Genomic DNA, 21,898 nt, shown 5'->3' with positions numbered 1-21,898 from the left:
CTGATCTTGAGACTGTTTACCAAAAGCATTTATAGAAATATTTTTATTGTTCCTGTATCTCAGGCTCTAAGAATTTTAGAAATGTAAGATGCTTTCCAGGATTTTTTTATTCTGTGCCCACCATGTATTAAATCAGAATGTGAAATATGTACCTTTTCCTTATCAGAATATTATTTCAAATATGCATTACTTGCAGTAAACAGAACTTTCACATTCCTATAGTGTAAGCATTTTGTTTTGAATTTAACAACCCAGTGACAGGAGAAAAATTAGAGTCATTACAATTTGAATGTATAAATCTATCTATGACGTATATAAAGAGGAATTCATGTGGTTAGTTTTTTGATGAATTACAGAACAAACAAAGTAGTCAATGCTAATTTACAATGGAAAATCTAAGGGGTTGCTAATTTACAATGGAAAATCTAAGACTGACATTTTCATGCCACATTGGGCTGTGGCTGATTCCATAGTGAGGAGATCACACTCGTGGGCAGTGTACCCTCCTGGACAGCCCTGCAAAGTCCCCTTACAAGTGACTACTCCGACGTCTGTGCACCAGGGACAATCTATGGACCCTCAGCCCTCCTTCACAGGACAACCTGACCTAATGCTTTTTCCCATGTAACTGTCTTCCTGTCTCGAGTTGTCACTCCATGGGCTTTCTAACATCTTCCCTCAGTCTGCTTCTACCTAGACTTCCTCTCAGCCTCCTGAGGCAGCCAGGTGTAGGTTCTTCCTTGGGCAATGCTCTGTGAGGCTGTCTTGGCTAAATGCTTTCTGTTGGATGGCTTCTGGACACCTTACATGAGCTTACTTGAGAAAGTAAGGTGTCTGGGAAATAGCACAGCCCAGAGTGTCATCTTGTTCCATGAATGGAATGAGAGCTTCAGGTGGGGCCATACCCACTCATCCTGATGGAGGAGTTCGCGACAGCCATGTAGTTTCTCTATCCCTGGCCAACATGGCACAGCCATAGAGGGAAAATGCTGCCTGTTCCAGATTCGGGACTTGAGAGCCAAATTCAGAGTGAGCTGCTGCTCTGTGCCCAAAAGTCCTGACCCATTCTTCCAAGTCACATCCCTGGCATGCTTCCAAAAAAATGGGTGCTCATTCCAGAATCTCTTTACTTTCTGTATCTCAGCTTAGATACAGTGTTTCCTCCTGTAGCAAAGACCTTTGAGAGCACTCAAGTCCCACAGTTTTCAGGAAAGGCTCAGCAAATCATATTGTGTAATATGTTGATTAGGGACATGGAAAGATGTGGTATTATTATTATACACTGAGGAATCTCCTCCTGGGAGGATGTTTAGGTCCTTGCTGAAAAAAAAAAAGGTGGGGGGGAGGATGTATAAATTCCCCTACCTAATGGTCACCATCACCACCCTCCCAACACACACACACACACACACACACACACACACACACACACACACTCAAGTACATGCTCTTTGCTCAAGGGTGAATATAGTGATACTGACTTGCTTCTTCTACCAGGGGATGGGATGTGGTCCTACTGCTATATTCTTGGTGCAATATCTATGGAAAAATAATGCTGCCCTCTGCAGACAATTTTAGGTAGAGTTCATGGGATGTTTTCACATTGAATCAGCCTACACACAAGTCAAAGGGTCCTGGGTTAATCTAGCTAAAGCTTATCCAAACCCAGTTTACGTGCAATTTCTACCCTCCATCTCAACACAAGCTCAGATATATGACAGCCTCCCCACAGCAATCTATGGACCCTCAGCCATAGAGGGTCAAATATATAACATATAGCAATATGTTATAAAACATATTGGCAAATCTAATTAACTATGTACATGATAAAATAAATCTAATATATCTATACTTTAAATGAAAGATTAATCCAAGTTTCTATGTAATAATAACGAGAATTATCAGGGTTAGAATTCAGCAGAGGTAAAGTATCTAGAAAGTCTTTGTTTTTATGAAGAGGATAAGAATAATAAATGTTTTCATTAAAAAAAAAAGATAGTTCCCTAGGAAAATCCAAAACTTAAGAGTAACCAACAAAGGTCTATGAATATCTTTGGGACAAGAAGGAAAACATGGTGAAGGAAGAACCTGATAAAGTTCAAGAGAAGGTACAAATATGGACAAAACTAGAAGCAAAGAAAAAGCAGGTTTAACATGAAAATAAATACAATGAAAGATCACCCAAAATAAGAATTTATACATGATAAAAATTAAAAATATAGTATTTATCAGTTTGGGTTTCTCAAAATATAGCAACCATGAATTTTATATACATTAACCAAACACTTAAAAATTCAGCAAAAAGTTAAAAAAATAAAGGGACGGATAAAACAACATGAGGCAAGTTTTAAGCTAAAGAAACATGATGTTTCTATGCTACTATCAGAATAGAAGAAACCTACCATTAAAATTGAGCAATAAAGCAATGTTTCATGCAACTAACTACTTAGCCTTTAAATGTACAAATTGAAAACTAACAGAGATACAATAAGAAATTGGTAAACCTATGATCAGAATGAAACATTTTATCAGAATGGAGAATTCTATCATGAAATGATTAATCTCATAAATATAAGAAAGAACACTGAAGATTTGAAGAACAAAATTTTAGAGATTGAATAAATACTTAAACAAAACAACGTAAAAGGTGATATACATCTGTTTCAAGTACATGTGGAATATTTCCAAATGTTAAAATATGCTGTACCACCAAGGAAGTCTCAAGGAATTTCAAAGCAGTAGTGTCTTACAAGTAGCAGTTCCTCTGACCACAGCATGATTAAGTTGGATATCAAAAATAAAAAAGTCACTAAAACCAAAGACATATTCAGTATTGTAGAAGCTAAATAGGCAATCCTAAGTAACGTATCTGTGGTCTATTGCTGCATGGCAAAAAACAAAAAAAAAAAGCAAAACAAAACAAAAAAAAACACAGCAAATAACATACAACAAGCATTTACAGCTGGGATGCCTGGGGGTTCTTAAGAGGCTCTGCTGATTTTGGATGGGATTGTTCACATTTCTAGGTCTTGCCTGGCTATCGTCTGACGTAGGCTACACTAAACTGGGATGATTCTGCTCTGTTTCATGTGCCTTTCATCTTCCAAAGGTTAGCCCAGGTATGCTCTTATCACAATGGCACAGCCATAAGAGCAAGCAGACCCTGAAAGCCTTGTAAGGTCTAGGTTCGGAAATGGAACATCATCACTCTAACCTTTCTCTATTGGTTAAAGTTATAGCTGGCTTTATGGAAAGAACTACAAAGTTACCAGACTAAGGGTGTGGACATAAGCAGGGGTGAAGAATTGGGGCCACTATGTTGAATAAGAGTGGTGAGGGAGGACACCCTTGTATTGTTTCTGATCTTGGAGGAAATACTTTCAACCATTCACCATTGAGTATGATGGTAGCTGTGGGCTTGTTGTGTTGTGTAGCCTTTATTGTGTTGATGTATGTTTCTTCTATACCTGATTTTTTAGGGTTTTTATCATGAAAGGATGTTGTATTATGTCAAATGCTTTTTTTTGCATCTATTGAGAAAAATCATATGATTTTTATCTTTCATTCTATTCATACAGAATATGATATTTTATTGAACCATCCTTGCATCTCAGGGATAAATCCTACTTGATCATGGTGTCTGATCTTTTTAATGTGTGAATTCAGTTTACTAATATTTTGTTGAGAATTTTGCATCTATATTCATCAGGGATATTGGTTTGTAATTTTTCCTTCTTATAGTGTCATTATCTGGCTTTGACGTAAAAGTAATGCTGGCCTCATAAAGTAAGTTGGAGAATATTCCCTCCCTTTGAATTTTTTGGAAGAATTTCAGAAGGATTGTCATTAATTCTTCTTTAAATGTTCAGCAGAATTCACCAGTGAAGCCATCCAGTCCTGAGCTTTTGTTTGTTGGGAGGTTTTTGATTGCTGATTCATCTCCTTACTCATCATTTGTCTGTTTATATTTTCTATTTCTTTATGATTCAGTCTTGGTAGGTTGTATGTTTCTAGAAACTTATGCATTTCTTTCATGTTATCCAATTTGTTGGCTTATGGTTGTTCACAGTAATCTCTTGTGATCTTAAGTATTTCTATGTTCAGTTGTAATGTCTCCTCTTGTGTTTCTGATTTTATGTGTTTGTGTCTTTTCTCTATTTTATTCTTGGTTTAGCTAAAGGTTTGTTAGGTTTTTTTTATCTTTTCAGAAACACAGCTCTTAGTTTCCTTGAGCTTTTGTATTGTTTTGCTGGTCTCATTTATTTCAGCTCTGATCTTTGTTATTTCCTTTCTTTTGGGTTTATTTTGTTCTTTTCTAGTTTCTAATCTAAGTGTAAAGTTAGATTATTTATTTGAGATTTTTTTTCTTAATATAGGCATTTATCACTATAAACTTCCCTTTTAGAACTGCTTTTGCAGCATCCCATCAGTTTTGCTGTGTCATGTTTCCATTTTCATTTGTTTCAGCATATGTTTTGATTTCCTTTTTGAGTTCTTCTTTGACCCATTGGTTGTTCAGAAGTGTGTTCTTTAGTTTTCACATATTTGCGAAATTTTCAACTTTCCTCTTGTTGTTGATTTCTAGTTTCATACCATTGTAGTCAGAAAAGATGCTTAGTATGATTTCAGTCTTCTAAATTTGCTAAGACTTTTTTTGTGGCCTGATTTATATGATTTATCCTTGTATCTGTTGGGAGCTTCTTCTCCCCTCTTTTGGTAATAGCCTATCTCTCTTTGTATCAATGATGGGTCCCCATAGCAAATCTCAGCAGCAACTTATCTTTGCTTAAAAATGGGAACAAGAAGTTTTCCCACCCCACCTACAATGGTAGATGGCTGTTGCTTTTCATGTGCTGTGAAGGTCATGTCAAGGAGAAGGTGGTTTCTTTCCTTTCTTCCAGGGAAGACAACTCTTTTTCCATCCCTGTTCCTAGAACAGTATGAGAGATGGGGGTGTGGGGTTTACAGATTGCCGTTCCCTAGTAGCAGTTGGCTATTGCTTCAACCCCTCGCCAAGATGCAGCAGTAGGTCTTTGCGTAGGGCTGACTGGGATTCCTATCCATTCCTAAGGGCCTTACAGCTTTTGCTCTTAGGAGAAAATGTTCTGAAAAGTGGGTAGGTTTTGTGTTCGGAGACTACTGAGGGGTCTCTGAGGTCTCTTGCTTTACCCTCATCATTTTTATGAGTACTAAGAGGGGAGATATTGTGTTAAATATAGAGTGGTTGGGTAAGGTATGGTTTCAGTCCACTGAATGGCAGAGAAGCCTGAATGGCAAGCTAAGGGCACAAAGACTGGCGTGCACTCTCTTTGAGATTGGAGAACTGAAGGAAACAAGCTGTGGAAAAGATTCTCACATTCTGGAGCTACCAGATACACTACTGCTCCCTGAGTCAAGAGCTAGAGAAAACACACAGTGAAACCTGCACTATCCAGGCACTCTGCATGGGAGAAAAATCATGTAGTCTGAGCAGTGGGAAAAAATATATACGTTCTCTAGGAAAGAAGCAAATGAACCTTCTGATACCAGAAAGGAGAGTCTGTTCTTCCTGCAATGCCTCCAGTCTTCTCTACCGGCAAACATTTACATAATGCCAGCTAGCAAAGAAAAATGTTTAAAAGGCCCAGATCCATTTTCACAGAGCAGGCTGTGAAGAGAGAATCTGGAGCTGAGGGGCAATAAATCAATAACTAGCACAGTGTATAACAAAAATAATGGAGTAAAGAGTAGGGTCAAAGAGAAGTGGGGGAGTAACAGGTGCTAACTTTGGAAATCTCAGGTGCTAAGCACTCATTTGGAACATTGAAGTTATCAGGCTACTTGTTTTTGTGTTTGTGGGGTATTTATTCTCATTAAAAACTACACATTTACTTTATCTCCCCCCCTTTTTTCTTATTAAACAGGGCAAAATGAATAAGAGGGAGATAAGTGTGTGTCAACAAACTCGGGCCTTATTATGCAAGAACTTTCTTAAGAAATGGCGAATGAAAAGAGAATCCTTAATGGTATGATTCAATATCTGTGTCACTTTGTATTTATGATAGGAAAACGTATATTCCTTGGGATGCATCTCCACTTCGTTTATTTATCTCCCCTCCAAAGAAATAGAACACCTTTCTACAATAGAAAAACCTGTTCCTTGAACCACAAATCTGTCTGAAGACATTTCAGTTAACACAGGCCTGTCATTTGAGGTCTTAAAGTACCAAAGTTAGTAAGCCATAGAGAATTCAGTGTTTTAAAAGTCAATGGGCACACTTTTTACTAGCGTTCCCATGCATAAATACTTGGGTTAAGATACTGGTATCCCAAAGATACGGTAAACAAATCAACCCACAGAAATAAATCACTGGTATTTTCTTTTTTGAATCTCTGTCTCTTTTTAAAAATAAATCATTCTCTTCAAAAGTAGTAGAAAATTTGGAAATGTAATTAGAGCCAAGAAGAAAATTAGTATTAGCCCATATAATCTTGCCACATAACAAAAATCCTGGTTAAACTTTGGTATTTTAAAAAACCAGATAGATATACCGAAGTATCATTTTTTTAACTAAATTGGAATTTTACTATATATCTATTGTGAATTTTTTTCTACAGTCATGCATTTAGGAAATAAAGTAGTTTCTTATTGGAACTTTTCAGGTGAATAGAATTGATAACTAACCAAGACAGTGTTTCTCAGGTCATCTGCGTTCTGTTGAGTTTCCAATACCCGAATCTTGGCATATAATCAATATATTCCTACTAAGTGAGCAATTCCTTGAAACTCTTCTGATAGAGGCTTTTAGCAGAACCAAATACAGGCATACCTTGGAGGTACTGTGGGTTCAGTTCCAGACCTCTGTAATAAAGTGAGTATCGCAGTAAAATGAGTCATAATCTTTTTTGCTGGTAAAGGGTTTTGGCTTCAATTTGTAAAAAAACAAAAACAAAAACAAAAAAACACCGTCTGTGAAGCACAATAAAGTGAAGCACCACAAAATGAGATGTGCCTGTATAGCCTGAGTTGGTCACCACAGTAATACCAGCTGATAATAATTTCTAGCAGCTTGCAATTCTTGCCTCTCATATTTTTATGATCAGTGCATGCATAGACTGTGCTGTGAATCAATCAGTTTGAATTCCTGAATAGCTCACTGGAATTACCCAACTGCTGAATTTTGTACTGTACATATTTTAAATTGTTCCTAGTGTGAGATCTATTGAAATTAGAAAAGTGAATGAGACAAACTCTATGACCAAATGATTGTGGATGACTACTTGGAAATCACCATTATTTTTTCATTCTTTCTCTTGGATTGTGTAGGAATTGTTGAGCTCATTGCTCCTACTCCTTTTTCTGTACCTATATCCCAATAGTCATGAAGTTAATGATTTTTCTTCACTGCCTACCATGGACCTGGGAAGGGTAGATTCATTTAGTGAACCTTGGTTTACTATCGCATACACACCTTTCACCAATACAACCCAACGGATAATGAATAAAGTTGCCTCAGCCTCCTTTATGAAAGGTGAGTTTTCTAGAAACCTCAGAGGAATTTCTGATGTTAGTGTTTGGTTCATGTGACCACAGAGATGTGCATGTAATTTGCGTTGCAGTTGGTAAACCGTGTCAATGATCAAAATTTCTAGATGATGTGAAATGTGAATATATTTTCCCTTTGTTGGAAGTAAGAGGCCGTCACTCAATATCTATGTCAACACTGTGAATGTATTTCTTACAAGCAAGGGATTACCACTTGGAGTGCACAGTCTTTCAAAACAGCAATCTGCTGCTCTTGCATAGGATTTGGGGGAGCATGGAATACACAAGTTGGTAGACGTTGAAAAGTAGGAATGTTTAGCAATTTGTTGATTGTGGCTGTGGAAGCGTTGTTGCTAGAATGAGACTGTTGCTCTAGTATTTGCTTATTATTATTTGTTATATGATATCAAATTAAATTTGATGATAGGAATTTTATTCTCACCTTTTACTACCACAAAGATTGCCTTACTATATTTGAAGATTCTATTAAAGAATATTCTGTGTTTCAAAATTTCACCCTTTGGTGTTAAGGTACTTATCAATGAAAAATAAGAAGAGCATTATTAAAATAAGAAGATCACTGCTATGGCAATTTCCTAAAATTAAGGGAGAAGCAACCTAGTGCAGAGGCAAGAGAACTGGATGTAGGGTCAGAGAGCATTTGACTGAAAGTTCTGCCCTGTGTCTCTAGTACATTTTGCAAGTCATCAATTTCTCTGAGCCTCACTACCACCATATTCAAAATAAGTTTAATAATACTATATTTTTCATGAATATTTAAGTTGGGAGTAAGAGAATTCCAACACATCTTGTCTTAAGGAAAGGGGCTTTTATCTAGTTTAAAGAAAAAGAGTATTAATACGTGGATGAATAGAGGAGTGTCAACAATAGAGGAAGAAATATGTCTTTACTTCTCAGGTCTATAATAATATGTGTTGGCTTCATTCACAGCTTAGCTATCCCCAAACAGAGGCAGAATCTCCAGTTTTAAACCTTATCACATAAGTGACTCCAGTGAAAGGAGTACAGCTCTTTCCCAACAGTTCAAAATAATTTCAGAGACTATACCCATTGGAACAAATGGTCTATTTTAGATTAATCTTGATCTTGGTCCATCAAAAACTAATCTCATTGGATAGGGAGATAAAGTATTGTCATTGCCCATTGGTTGGGCTCCCAGATCACCCTTTGAACCACACCCAAACCACATGGTGTGAGAATGAGAGAGGGATAGCACCACGAATCAATTTTAGGATGTGTACAAGAAGGAAAACTGGATGTCAGGCAAAGAAAAACAATATTTTTTTTACAAATATAAATATGCACTTCAAAGGGGAATCTATGGTGATTGGCCCATAAATGTGCGTTGAGTTATAATTTAAAAATAGTTCAGAGCTCCCACTTTGTGAATATACTGCAGATCATGTAATTGCAGTTTAAAAAGATGAATTTTATGGTGTATGAATTATATCTCAATTTTTAAAAAGAATATGCAAACTTGACTTAGAAGGTACTCAGTATTAATTTTAAGCACCATAATTTCTTACCAAGAGTATTATTGTGAGGAGAACCTGTGAATCTCGCTCTATCCAGTCACTGAAAGTGTATATAACATCTCTTCTTTTTGTCAACCTCTGTCCATAATTCCACTCCAGTCTAGGTAACAGTTAATGTTGTACTTGGATTCTGACCCCTTATGTGGATTCAGTATCCAGAAGTCTACTTATTCTGTAATCTGTGTGTTCAGGCACTTGCCATTTGGCGTTTCTATGGCCACAGTTCCCAGATTATGTGGGACTTTTCCTTTCTATCTGTGCTTCATTGCACACTGCCAGGCCAGGTGGATTTGGTACCTAAACCTTCCCATGGTATCCCACCAAACATCACATCATTACTTCCCCCAAACCCAAATCTCTGCACTGTGCATTTTGCCTGCAAATACTGGACCCATTTTTTTTAAAACTTTTATTTATTTTTTAAAGTGTGTTTTTCCAGGACCCATCAGCTTCAAGTCAAGTAGTAGTTGTTTCAGTCTAGTTGTGGAGGGCACAGCTCACAGTGGCCCATGTGGGGATTGAACCGGCAACCTTGTTGTTAAGAGCACCGTGCTCTAACCAACTGAGCCAACCAGCCACCCGACACTGAACCCATTTTTGATTCAAGATCTTAGCCTGATACGACTCTCTATGTAAAGTCTAATCTTTCGGTCTATCTTGGATGTGTTTGCTCTCATCCTGTTTTACAGATGTCCTCCTGAGGTTCCCAGTGTCATAAACTTGTGCTTCTCAACAATACCTTCATTAAAAATCACATGCAATTGTGATAATAAATATTCATTAAATAACTACTGCGTGTAAGATCTTTACGTAGAGTTTATCTTCACAATGAACATGTTATTATCTTTATTTTACAAATAAGGTAGTTGCAATGCTAATACATATTCATTAAATGCTACTATGTGCTAGATTTTTAGAGACTTTATTCTATAGTAATATAATATTATTCTGTAATAATTTTATTCTGCATTATATTTATCTGTACTCTATTAATATTCTGTACTATTAATTATTAATATTGTTAAATTTATTGTTAAGTTTATTTAAATGTGGAAATTGAGTAACAAAGGTTAAGTGACTTGCTCATGATCATACAGACCTAAGGAACAGATTCCAGGGGAAAAAAAGGTAATTGTATCAAAATACATGCTGCCTACTCCCTCCACTTTTATCTTCAAATTCCCACCCTACTCCAGAACTTTTCTTGTAGTCTTTCTCATTTTTCAGTCTTAATTAAATACCTATTTAACATTAAACACAATATTAGCAAAAAAGAGGGGTTATTTTAGTGATATCAACATAGTCACTCAATATATTTTTTAACTATTCAATTCACTCTTATTTTTCAACATATTAATCATACTGTAACAGTTGTTAAAGGAAATGAAGTTAAATAGTTATTACCACCTGATATAACCAGTATCTAATTGTGATTTACATATATATGTGTATATATATATATGTGTGTGTGTATATGTATATATATATGTACATATATACGTAAAACCATTTTCGATTTATTGTAATGCCAATTCTTCTGTGAATAGTTTAATTTGTATGGTATGATATTATATGTAATTGAAATTAGTTCAATAATTACAATATATGAAAATAACTAACTTTAATGTATGCCTTTTGATTGTACACTATCTGGATAAAACTTTGGAATTGTCTCTCCCCAACTTTTATTGTGCCTGACTTACTCCAAATTAATACTTGATTTAATTTTACTTCCATAACGAAGTCTAGTAAAAACAATCGAACATGAAACCTGAAGTTAGTCTCCTAGTAATTTATTAACAATAATATTCCCTTCTTGTAATGGCAGATAGAGAAATCTTGGGACTGTCTGATGAAGAAAGTATTAAACAATTAACGACATATTATGCTGGAGAAATAGTAAGAGTCATCTTTACTAATACATTCTCATATCATTTGAAATTCTTGCTGGGACACAGAATTCCAACAAAGAAGGAACACAGGGACCATACAGGTAGCTTTCCAGCTATTCAGTTTCACTGCTTTCTATTTCAATTATGTCATAAGCCATATAGACGTTAGTACAGCAAATTTTAAATCCCTATTTGCAATGGTGATGTCCACAGGTCAATCAACACATTTCAAAAATGTACATTGATTATTGGGTATATTAACGTACTGTATTATATGGTGGTTTTATATATATACACTTATACTTACGTATATACATCTAAGTATATATACACGTGCATATATATATACACGTAAGATCTTACAATTAAGTCCGCGAACTCATCCTAGAAAAAGTGCTACATACCTCAATATCACTATGGTCACCTTCGAAGTACTCCCCTTGGGAAGCTATGCACTGACGCCAATGCCTAGTCCACTCTTCAAAGCAATTTTGGAACTCTTTTTCTGGATTGGCCATCAGAGCTGTTGTCGGATTACCCTTGATGTCCTGAATGTCATTAAAATGCCTCCCTTTCAATATTTCCTTTATCTTTGGGTAAAGAAAGAAGTCATTGGGGGCCAGATCAGGTGAGTAGGGACGGTGTTCCAATACAGTGATTTGTTTACTGGCTACAAACTCCCTCACAATGCTGTGTGAGCTGGTGCACTGTCGTGATTCAAGAGCCATGAATTCTTAGCGAAAAGTTCAGGTCGTTTAACTTTTTCACGCAGCCTTTTCAGCACTTCCAAATAGTAAATTTAGTTAGCTGTTTGTCCAGTTGGTACAAATTCATAATGAATAATCCCTCTGATAGCAAAGAAGGTTAGCAACATCATTGCAACAAGTTCGCATACTTAGTTGTCAGACCTCGTATATCTGTATCACGGTGCTTCTGTTTCTCTGGGCAACCCTGACTAATTCAGGGTCTGAAGCAAGAAGGAAGAGGCCTTTGCTCAGCTATTGACAAAGGAAGAACAAAAGGAAGCTGGTTTGTCTTACCATGGGCTCTGGATGACAAAAGAATTCCCCTAGGAGAACGTGTTGCTCTCAGTCCGCCTTCTCTTGAGTTTGGAGTTCTTAACCACATCAACTACCTGTTCTGAGAAACCCCAATGACAAATATAAATATAGTGACTCTGGGTTAGTCAGGCACTGGGGTGCCTAGCAGAAGAGATTACAAGTCTTCTATAGAAAAATGCAACCTCAACTTAGGCCAAATATCTCTGCCCAGTATGAGAAGTCAGGGCCAGGATACAGCTTGCCCAGTGAAATTATAAAACTGAGAATATAAAATAAGCATGTCTAAAATGTTAACAAATAAAACAATCAAAAACACAAGAAAGACACAAAAAGAATCAAAAACATAACTATAAGTGTGTGTGTGTGTGTGTGTATACATACATATATATATATATATACACACACATATATATATTACAGCTCTGATGGCCATTCCAGAAAGAGTTCCAAAATTGCTTTGAAGGGTGGACTGGGCACTGGCATCGGTGCATAGCTTCCCTAGGGGAGTACTTCGAAGGTGACCATAGTGCTATTCAGCAATGAGGTATGTAGCACTTTTTGTAGGATGAGTTCTCAAACTTAATTGTCAGACCTCAAAATCAGGACTGAAATAATCCATAATGATAGTTATGTGTGTTTTTTTTCTTAAAGCACATTGTTATGCATTGACTGAAAATGATGTTTACTGTGGAGTTACACAATTCTGGACGAAAGGTTTTGTGGCTCTTCAAGCTGCCATTAATGCTGCTATTATAGAAGTGAGTACAAAATGTCCAGTGTAGATTAATGTTCAATGCAGGTTAATGATATGAGAAGCATCAAAATTTCATCAAAGAAAATATAAATCAATAACCTTTTTCTTTCATTTACTCACTGGTTTCTTTACAACAATGTTTATTTAAGTTGCTATATGCCATGGGGACGGGGGGTATAGATAAGATGTAAATAGAAATTTTCTCCTTCAAGGAGAAAACCTTGTCAGGAAGGCAGGCTTATAACAAGAAATGTATAAGAAGAGGGGACGTAGACTATCACAGGTGTTAATAAGGTCCTTATTAACAAGCAAAACTTCTCAGTCCAGAATGCCATAGAAGAATTCCTAGTTGAAATGACATTTAAAACTGAAGCTTGAGGTAAGGGGGTTTCCAAATACATAGGGTTATACAGACATTTCAAGCAAATCATTAGGTGCTGTTAGGCAGGGAAGTCATAAAACACATAGCAAATTTTGAGAATGCCTGGAGTGGAGGCTGCAGGTGGGCCAGTGGTGAAACACGGAAGTGAAAAGTTAGGCTAGCGTCAGATCCAGACAGGTCCATCAGCTGTTCATAGGAAAAGAGATGATTGAATAAACCAAAAACAAGAAAAGAACAAGACAAACAAATGAGAAACAAGAACTCATAGACGCAGACAATAGTTTAGTGGTTACCAGAGAGTAAGGGGGGTGGGGGGAGGGAGATGAGGGTAAGGGGGATCAAATATATGGTGATGGAAGGAGAACTGATTCTGGGTGGTGAACACACAATGGGATTTATAGATGATGTAACACAGAATTATACACCTGAAATTATGTAATTTCATTAACAATTGTCACCCCAATAAAATAAAATAAAATAAAATAAAATTTAAAAAAGAAAAGAGATGATTGAAGGAAAACAGAACCTGTCATCCATTAATACACAAATACATGTATTACTATCTTTCTTCAGACCACAACAAATCACTCAGTGATGGAGGAATTGATGTCAGTTACTGGAAAAAATATGAAGATACATCCCTTCATTAGTCAAGAAGGGTTAATTACTGATTTCTTCATTTTCTTCTGCATTATTTCCTTTTCCCCATTCGTTTACTATGCATCTATTAATGTTGCAAGAGAGAGGAAGAGGATGAAGGGCTTGATGACAATGATGGGCCTTCGAAATTCAGCCTTCTGGTGAGTAAAGTGTAGCACAAACGAATGCAGGAATTCAGGAAAAGTGGGCTTCTTCCAAGCATCTTTATTTAAACCTAATGATTTTCAAACTTTTCCCTATGAATGGAATAAATCACCGTGGGTGTAATGCTTGCCAGGCTGAGGCTGGGGACTAATATACTTCTCTGACTGAAGAAAGAATGTCAGGTTTGAGTTTGCCGGGTGATTGCGAAGCAGGGGTAATGAAGGGTCGACATTGAGTCTACTAGTGAGGGTGCTAGAAACGATAGACTTTGGTATCTAAGCTGAAAGTGGGATTCAAGCCAGGATGAGACTGAAAGGGGAAAAAAGGGGTCAAGGATCAGGAATTCTTTTGAGACTGAAGATCAGGTATGGTGGATATACTTGAGGGAACAAACTGGCAGAACAGGATTGGGAATAGGGGCTGGGTAGTTTGAATTCAAAAAGTCAGAGGTTGAGTAAGTCCAGGTATGGACAAAGCCCTATGTGAGAATGTGAATAATTGACTGGAAGGGCATAGAGGTGATTTTTACGGTGTGGAGGCAGTAAAATAAAATACAGGCTAGGGAACCAGGTGAAATATGCATATGGCAAAAAAATTAGGAATCTGGAAGAAAATCATATAAATCAATACTGACCTCTTTATCGAATTAATATTCAATAAAGGGAAGTACAGGGGAACAGTGAAATCTAAAGACTGGAGCTGAAATGCCTGGACTTCAAACGTAGTTACTTCACATCTTTGTTTAGTAGGTTCTTCGTCTATAAAATGAGGAAAATAATGGTATTTCTGCATTGAACTGCATTGTGAGAATAAAATGATTTAATATTTGCTAAGTTCTTAAAACGTTATCCAGCACGGAGTAATTGCTGTATGTATCAGCTATTATTTTGTTGGTTTTGCTGCTGTTTTGTGTTTGTTTTTATTGTTATTTCATTATGCCCTTCAAAGAATATGAATAAACAAGATAAAAGAATTGAAGGAAAGTGAGCTATTCTATCTTAGCAGAAAATGAATAACGTTAGTTATTAAGCAAGTATGTAGACTATTTGGTGTACACATCCAGAGAAAGACAAAACAGCTTTTGGAAAAAGAGAGAAGTGACAGAATTATACACAAGGAAGAATTATTTAATATCCCAGGAAATTCATGAATCTCCTCACCGCAGAGAGAAGATCTGAGATTCATTGAGGGTTTACCATGTACTAGGATGGGGTTCTACAAAGACATGACCTCTTTGAGTCTTCACTGTAGTATTATTCCAAATGTCCAGAGCAATACAAGGACTTAAAGGGGTTACAGAGTGTGTCAGAGGTCACAGACTAAGAGTGCAACAGCGAAAATGTTAGAACTAAAATCTAACAGACTGGAAGCCTACTTTTTCCTTTTCTCATAATAATGAACGTGTATGTGTTTCTGGAATTCATTTTAAGAAAAAGAATATTCTTAATGTCTTAGGAATTCTTCCTAAAACATTTACCAAGTATTTACATATCCTAAACACTTGATATCTGCTGAATAAACGAATAAAAAATAATGAATGAATGAATGAATGAATGAATGAATGATGTTAGGTAGAATCCACTGTAGGTCCTTTCCAATTGAACATGAAATACCAAAATAACATTCTGTTTCCACATTAGGCTCTCCTGGGGTTTGCTGTATGCTGGTTTCATCTTCATTATGGCCCTTTTCTTGGCACTTATTGTAAAATCTGTCCAGATTGTCATTCTGACTGGCTTCATGACAGTCTTCACCCTTTTTCTCCTCTATGGATTGTCTTTGGTAAGTTGGCAAATTAATTTTTTTTTTCATCTCACTCTTACCCCAAGGATCAAGTGTTGGTTTCCAAATAGATTCTTATTCTGCATATCCCTTTTCTTCTCTGTCTGCTCTGTTTGCATAAGAAATTCTGTAGACTAATACCTATTGACCTGTGGTGTTTTGTAATGCTAATTTGTAGTGCCATCTGCAGACCATAGTTTTGTACTTTATACACAGAATAATGATAGAACTCTAATTTTGTATACTTACTGTCTTATTTTATTATGCTACTATGAAGTCTTAAGCCAACTGGATCTTCTGTCATTTTAGATAGCTTTGGCTTTCCTAATGAGCGTCTTGATCAAGAAATCTTTCCTCACTGGCCTCGTCGTGTTCCTTCTCACTGTCTTTTGGGGGAGCCTGGGATTCACAGTGTTGTACAGACACCTTCCTGCATCCTTGGAGTGGACTTTAAGTTTTCTTAGCCCCTTTGCCTTCATGCTTGGGATGGCCCAGGTAAGAAGCAATCTAATTGTTTATTAATGACGTTTCCAAAATGCCTTTCCACTCTGGAATGTAATTGTCTGTAGTCCTTTCTATGGTCAGCATTGTAAAGTTTAAAACCCTAGTGAAGACTGCTGTGAGGTTGCAAAGATGAACTTTTAAAAACTTTGGTAGTACTGTAGGGTATAAAAATGTGGAGTCACTATATTGTTCTCCTGAAATTAATATACCCAGTATAAGATTGTATACCAACTCTACTTATATGCTTAAATTTAAAAATATGAAATCTTTGGTAATATTTAGCTCATCAAAATAAGCCATGTGGTGAGTAAATAAAAGGAAAGTCAATATGTAATTCTTTAGAGACAATATAAAGTGTTTTCTTTGGCTACTAATTTTAAATGAACTTCATTTTACAAATTTAATTCTATACAACTATTCTAGTTCACATTTTGTCTTAGTAATTGAATAGCACACATTATTGTAAAAGGAAAGAAAATTAAAAGTTAATAACACCTTGAAAACACATTAACTGGTTAGTAAATTACATTTCTGTTCATAAAATGTTATTTCTCTTTATCTGATTCACACATTGAACTCCCTTTGCCATCCCTTCAATTAAATGATAATGTCGACCATGACATATCTGTTATTGAGTGATCATTAACTTGAACATTATAGACCAGTCCACTTTTGCCACAGGTTCTCCTTAAACACACTAGTGATTTTTCCAAGAGCACAAATTGTCTCTTATGCAGCCATTTTCAAGGAACACCACACCTTTTTCCCGTGTTTTGTTTGGTAAAAATTTATCTAAGGCTGAGCTCAAATGCCTTCTTTTCCCGTACTTCCCTACCTCTTCATAATGCTCTAGTTTTTTTTGGAACATATTTTTAATCATAGCAATTACTAAATTGCATTATAGTTGGTCACATGCTCATGCTTTCAAATAGATTTGAGAGTTATAAAGTCTCATTCAACTTTGCATTCCTGGTATGAGGCAAAAAGTAGCTATTTTATTTTTATACTAAACCTAACTATTTAAAATTTATCATAAACCTAACTTCCTTTAATTTTTAATTTTCAGCTTTTACGTGTGGACTATGATTTGAATTCTAATGCATTTCCTGATTCATCGAACTACTCAAATCAAATAATAGCAACAAATTTTATGTTGGCTTTTGATATTTTCCTCTATCTGACATTGATGATTTATTTTGAAAAAATTTTGCCAAGTGAGTAGTGATCCGATTAAAATCGAACATCATTTAAATAATTGTATATCCTAAAACAAATCCCCTAATACATGTGTTGTTTACATTTTAAGAACTACTTTGTGCATCAACAGGAAGGAAATCAACAAGGTTGTTGCCACTGACCAAACTAGTTCTTTATTGTTTGCTATTTGGTCAGAACTAAAGCCTGATTTTTGTTTGTAGAATCCCTAACCTTTGTTTGAACTTCACTCTAAGTGCATGGCTTGTTTCTTTTTAAAGAGATGCTTAGAAAGTTAGTTCCTAAGTGGGCCTGGCTTGGTACTTATTAATCATGGAAATGTATAGCTGCTTTGTCTAACTATTTAGCTCAGTGGTTCTGCGCCCTTGCTTTACATCAGAACCACCTGGGAACCTTAAAGAAATACCAAATCTAACTCAACTCCAAGAGATTCTAGCCAGGGCATCAACATTTTTAAAAATCTCCCCAGAGTTTTATAGTAGGAAAATAAATAGGCCATGATTTTTCATTTTTGCCACCTTGCAACTTAAAAGAATATGAGTTCCACAAAAGAAAGGATCTGTTTTCTTCACAGATGCACCCCAAGCACCCACCTCGGGGTCTAGTACACTCTAGAGACTCAGTAAATACGTGTGGCCGAAATGCTGGTTCATTTTTTCTCTCCTTTTATAATCAATGGCAGGGTCTGTGTCTTTCACCTCTGTGTTTCCTATTCAAAACAGAATCCAAGGGTCTTTACTATACTATATAACTCAGCATCCCACTTCTAGGTAATAAAATCACTGTCTCAGAGAGATCTGTACTTCCATGTTTATTGTAGCATTATTCCCAGTAGCCAAGATATGGAAACAAACTCAGTGGCCATCACCGGGTGAATAGATAAATGAAATGTTATACACACACACACACACACACACACACACACACACACACACACGAACATTGTTCAGTCCTTCAAAAGGAGGAAATTCTACCATTTGCTATAACATGGATGATCCTGGAGGACGTTATGCTAAGTGAAATACGCCGGACAAAGAAAGACAAATACTGTATGACCTCACTTATATGTGGAACCTAAAAGAGTCAAATTCGTAGTAACAGAGAGTAAATGGTGATTACCAGGGACTGCAGGTGGGGGTGGGGCGGAGTGCAGAAATGCAAGATATTGGTCAACTTTCATTTATAAAATGAATACGTTCTGGAGATCTGATGGGCGGCATGGTAACCACAGTTGATAATAGTGAATTGTATATTTAAAATTTGCTAAGATAGTAGAGCTCATGTGTTCTCACCACATAAATGCATACAAACAGGCACACAAAGTAAAATGGAAACTGTGAGGTGATGGATATGTTAATTAGTTTGATGGTGGTAATTATTTCACACACATCACATTGTACACCTTAAATTATGCAATTTTGTATTTGTTAATCATACTTCAATAAAGCTGGAAAAATTATGAAAATCGCTAATGAAATAAACACATTGAGTAGGTGAAAAATAGTCATCAGTGACCAAACACTTGTAGAAAGGGGAGAAGGAGGGGAAAGAGGGAGAGCGAAGTCTTAAAGTAGTGACTTGTGTTGTTGTTTTCAGACAATCCCTTAAGAACAATAACTATCTCTGCCTTTTAGAAGAGTCCAAAACAATAGATGTCAGGATCTACAATTTTGGGCTAATACCTTTATTACATGTTGGAATTATTTGTATCATCCATTCATTAAGCATGAATTTGAACAAGGTAACTTTGTTCAAAATTCTTTTAAAGATAAGAAATATGAGTGGCAGAGAGGAACATTAACAAGATAAAATAACAGATTCATGCATTAGTAAATCTGGTGGCAGGATATATCCAATTATAGCCACATGCTTTTATTTGCTAGGTCTCCTACTCAAAGAGATGGGTACTAACTAATAACATACCATATGCCAGGTATATAGAGAGTGCTAGGTATATATTTATTGCATGCGTGAATAACGGACCATGTGAAAAGTACGCATAAGTTTGAAAAACCATCAATCTAACCGTGCAGGTCAGTTGCAGAATATTAAAGAAATATAATTCTTCCATTTCATAATGTCTCCTAACATGTAGGAAAAGAGAAGTAACAATTAAGTGAAAATGCACTGTGGACTAGTTTCTAGGAAGAGATTTATAGACAATATAAAAGTTCTTAAAGCAAATGATAAATTCATTCCAGAGGAAAGTTATCATTTGGGGATAAGATAAAGCATAAAAACAAAGTAGCTTTTTTTAAAAAATTCTACTCTGTGTTATGTTTCAATAAATTATTTTGCCCTATTCTCTCCCTTGCTTACAGTGTGTTACTTACTCTTGATAAATTCTATTCTCTTTCCTCTTCAGATATTTGTTTTACAGATTTGATGTCAATTCTCAATTTTTTCTTCCTTTTTCTGTATAATGACCCCTGGACTTCTAGATAGAATTCAGCATGCCAGCATATCTTGCTCTTGTAGTATCTGGCTTTCGAGAGGCTAAGAAGAGTCTTAACGTGTATTTAAATTCCTTCTGAGTATTTTAAAATCACAGTTTCATTTCTTCCTATAAGATCAATTATTATAATGGAGACAGCTTAGTTATTTTGTTTCCCTTATGAAGCTGCTACATGTCCAAACGTACATTTTGTTGTGTGTTGACCATGCATTCAGGTTTATTGCCAAAATGCTTGCATTGCTGTGCTTCATTGGGGTAAGCCTCCCATAAAGTGGTAATTGACCCCATATTTGTCTCCTGGCCATGTAGATGAATATGGACGTCGACTTTCACCCTTGTTTTTCCTGAAGTCCTCATTTTGGTCACGACAACATAAGGCTGCTCATGTGGCCTTTGAAAGTGAAATAGATGTTGATCCTTCATCTAATGATTCTTTTGAACCAGTATCTCCAGAATTCCACGGAAAAGAAGCCATCAGGTAACAAGGATGCAAATGGAGAACAGGCTGAAGGCTGAGAAGCTAGTAGTTAGCACCGGAAACAAGCAGAGATCTCTTTCGTGCCCTATAGATGACTCCCACAAACCTCATCCACGCTACGTCCAACTCTTCCCACTTCCCATTTCAAGAAAAGTTCCTTTACCCCTTGTTGTCTTATAGTGTTGACGTTTACATTAAATACAAACTTAGATTTCACCCACAAAGACAATTCAATAAAACCCTTCCCTAGATTCTCAGTCTTTTGTCTGTTGTTTCTCTTCTCCCTCCTCAGGCTCAGCCTCACTCATTTCTTGACCTGGACTCATTCATTCACACTTTGCCCCCACCTCATGTATTATACTCCTTATTTTATTCTCTCAGATTTTTAAACTTCTCGTTTTTCTTCTATTTATTGCCTTTTCAAAGAGGATGGAAGAGTAGGGACGAGGAATGGAGAATAGACATAGATATAAACAAAGGGAAGTGACGGAGATGTGGCTTGTAGAGTTATGCAAATCCTCATTCTGTCTGACAGCAAAACGTGTGCTTTGTTCGGTGCTGGTAACTTCTATTTCCAAATTCAAAAAATAAATGGGAAGACAGTCGTCAAAGTTTCTGACTGTTCAAATATGACGTGTCCGTCCACGACCAGCACATGTCAGTCCTCCGTAAACTGTCTCAGATTCTTTCAGCCTGCTAAGCTTCTAGAACCGTTCCATTTTCATTTTAACCTGTTCCATATTTATCTTCCATGGTTATGTTTGTCCTATAATCCAAGCGAGGTTTAACCTCCACAGAGCAGCTTCGAGCAAAATAATGGCTTTATTTGACGTATTTATGTGTTTCTTTTTATTTCTCTTCTATCTCTTGAGCACCTCACCCAACTAAAGATGCTATGAAACCATGATAAAATGGGATTAAAACAGAAGTGAGGAAATCTAGTTACACAGTTCTATATGAATGGAGCCTGTCATTGGATGAATAGTAGATGACAAAATCAGAAACATAAATTTGATTCAGCTTATGAATTATACTTTTACCTGATAGAATAAAATAAAGTGCCTAGGATTCCAGACCTATAACAGCACCCAGAAGATGCTGATTCCATTGCTTTCTATTACCATGCTCATAATCTAACCAAATCACTGTATGTGTACTGAATATCTACCAGAACCAAACACTATGCATGTGAGATGAAATGTTTTCCTCTCCTTTCAACACCACCCTAGAGCACTCCAATTTGTCAGGCTGAAGCAGCTAAAATTTACCCAGAATAAGTGCATTCGTTAAGGTAACAGAGCTACTGAATGTTATAGTTGGAATGAGCTCAGTTAGGTAGGACTGTAAAACCCATACTCTCACATTGTGATCTTCGCCTCTCTCCCTTGTACTGCATAACCAACCTCTGGAGACCTTGACTCAAGATAAACAAAGATATCTCCAACCTGAGCCAGTCGTTCACAATGAGCCTTTTAGTATTGGACGCCCAT

At 36.4% G+C, this 21,898-nt stretch overlaps 1 protein-coding gene across 6 annotated transcripts in view; it reads left to right on the top strand.

Annotated features, from left to right (window-relative positions):
• The window catches only part of ABCA8 (ATP binding cassette subfamily A member 8), a 62,309-nt gene that overhangs the window by 961 nt on the left and 39,450 nt on the right, over nucleotides 1–21,898 (top strand). For 3 of the 6 annotated variants that reach the window (XR_013991955.1, XM_081028903.1, XM_081028902.1), the window contains exons 2-10: nucleotides 5,904–6,005; nucleotides 7,307–7,511; nucleotides 10,910–11,074; nucleotides 12,686–12,792; nucleotides 13,744–13,970; nucleotides 15,615–15,756; nucleotides 16,066–16,251; nucleotides 17,327–17,474; nucleotides 20,240–20,408. Coding sequence is in view for 5 of the 6 variants with exons in the window: in XM_081028903.1 (XP_080885029.1) it covers nucleotides 5,910–6,005; nucleotides 7,307–7,511; nucleotides 10,910–11,074; nucleotides 12,686–12,792; nucleotides 13,744–13,970; nucleotides 15,615–15,756; nucleotides 16,066–16,251; nucleotides 17,327–17,474; nucleotides 20,240–20,408 (1,445 nt within the window). In the remaining variant the exon portion in view is untranslated. Of the gene's footprint in view, nucleotides 1–5,903; nucleotides 6,006–7,306; nucleotides 7,512–10,909; nucleotides 11,075–12,685; nucleotides 12,793–13,743; nucleotides 13,971–15,614; nucleotides 15,757–16,065; nucleotides 16,252–17,326; nucleotides 17,475–20,239; nucleotides 20,409–21,898 lie in introns of those variants that run through there. The other 3 variants (XM_081028906.1, XM_081028904.1, XM_081028905.1) reach the window with 2 other exon arrangements.

This window comes from Rhinolophus hipposideros (genome assembly GCF_964194185.1).
Source record: "Rhinolophus hipposideros genome assembly, chromosome: 20".
Taxonomy (NCBI): Eukaryota; Metazoa; Chordata; class Mammalia; order Chiroptera; family Rhinolophidae; genus Rhinolophus; species Rhinolophus hipposideros.
Note: the sequence above shows the minus strand (reverse complement) of the source record. Positions and strands in the feature narration are given on the sequence as shown.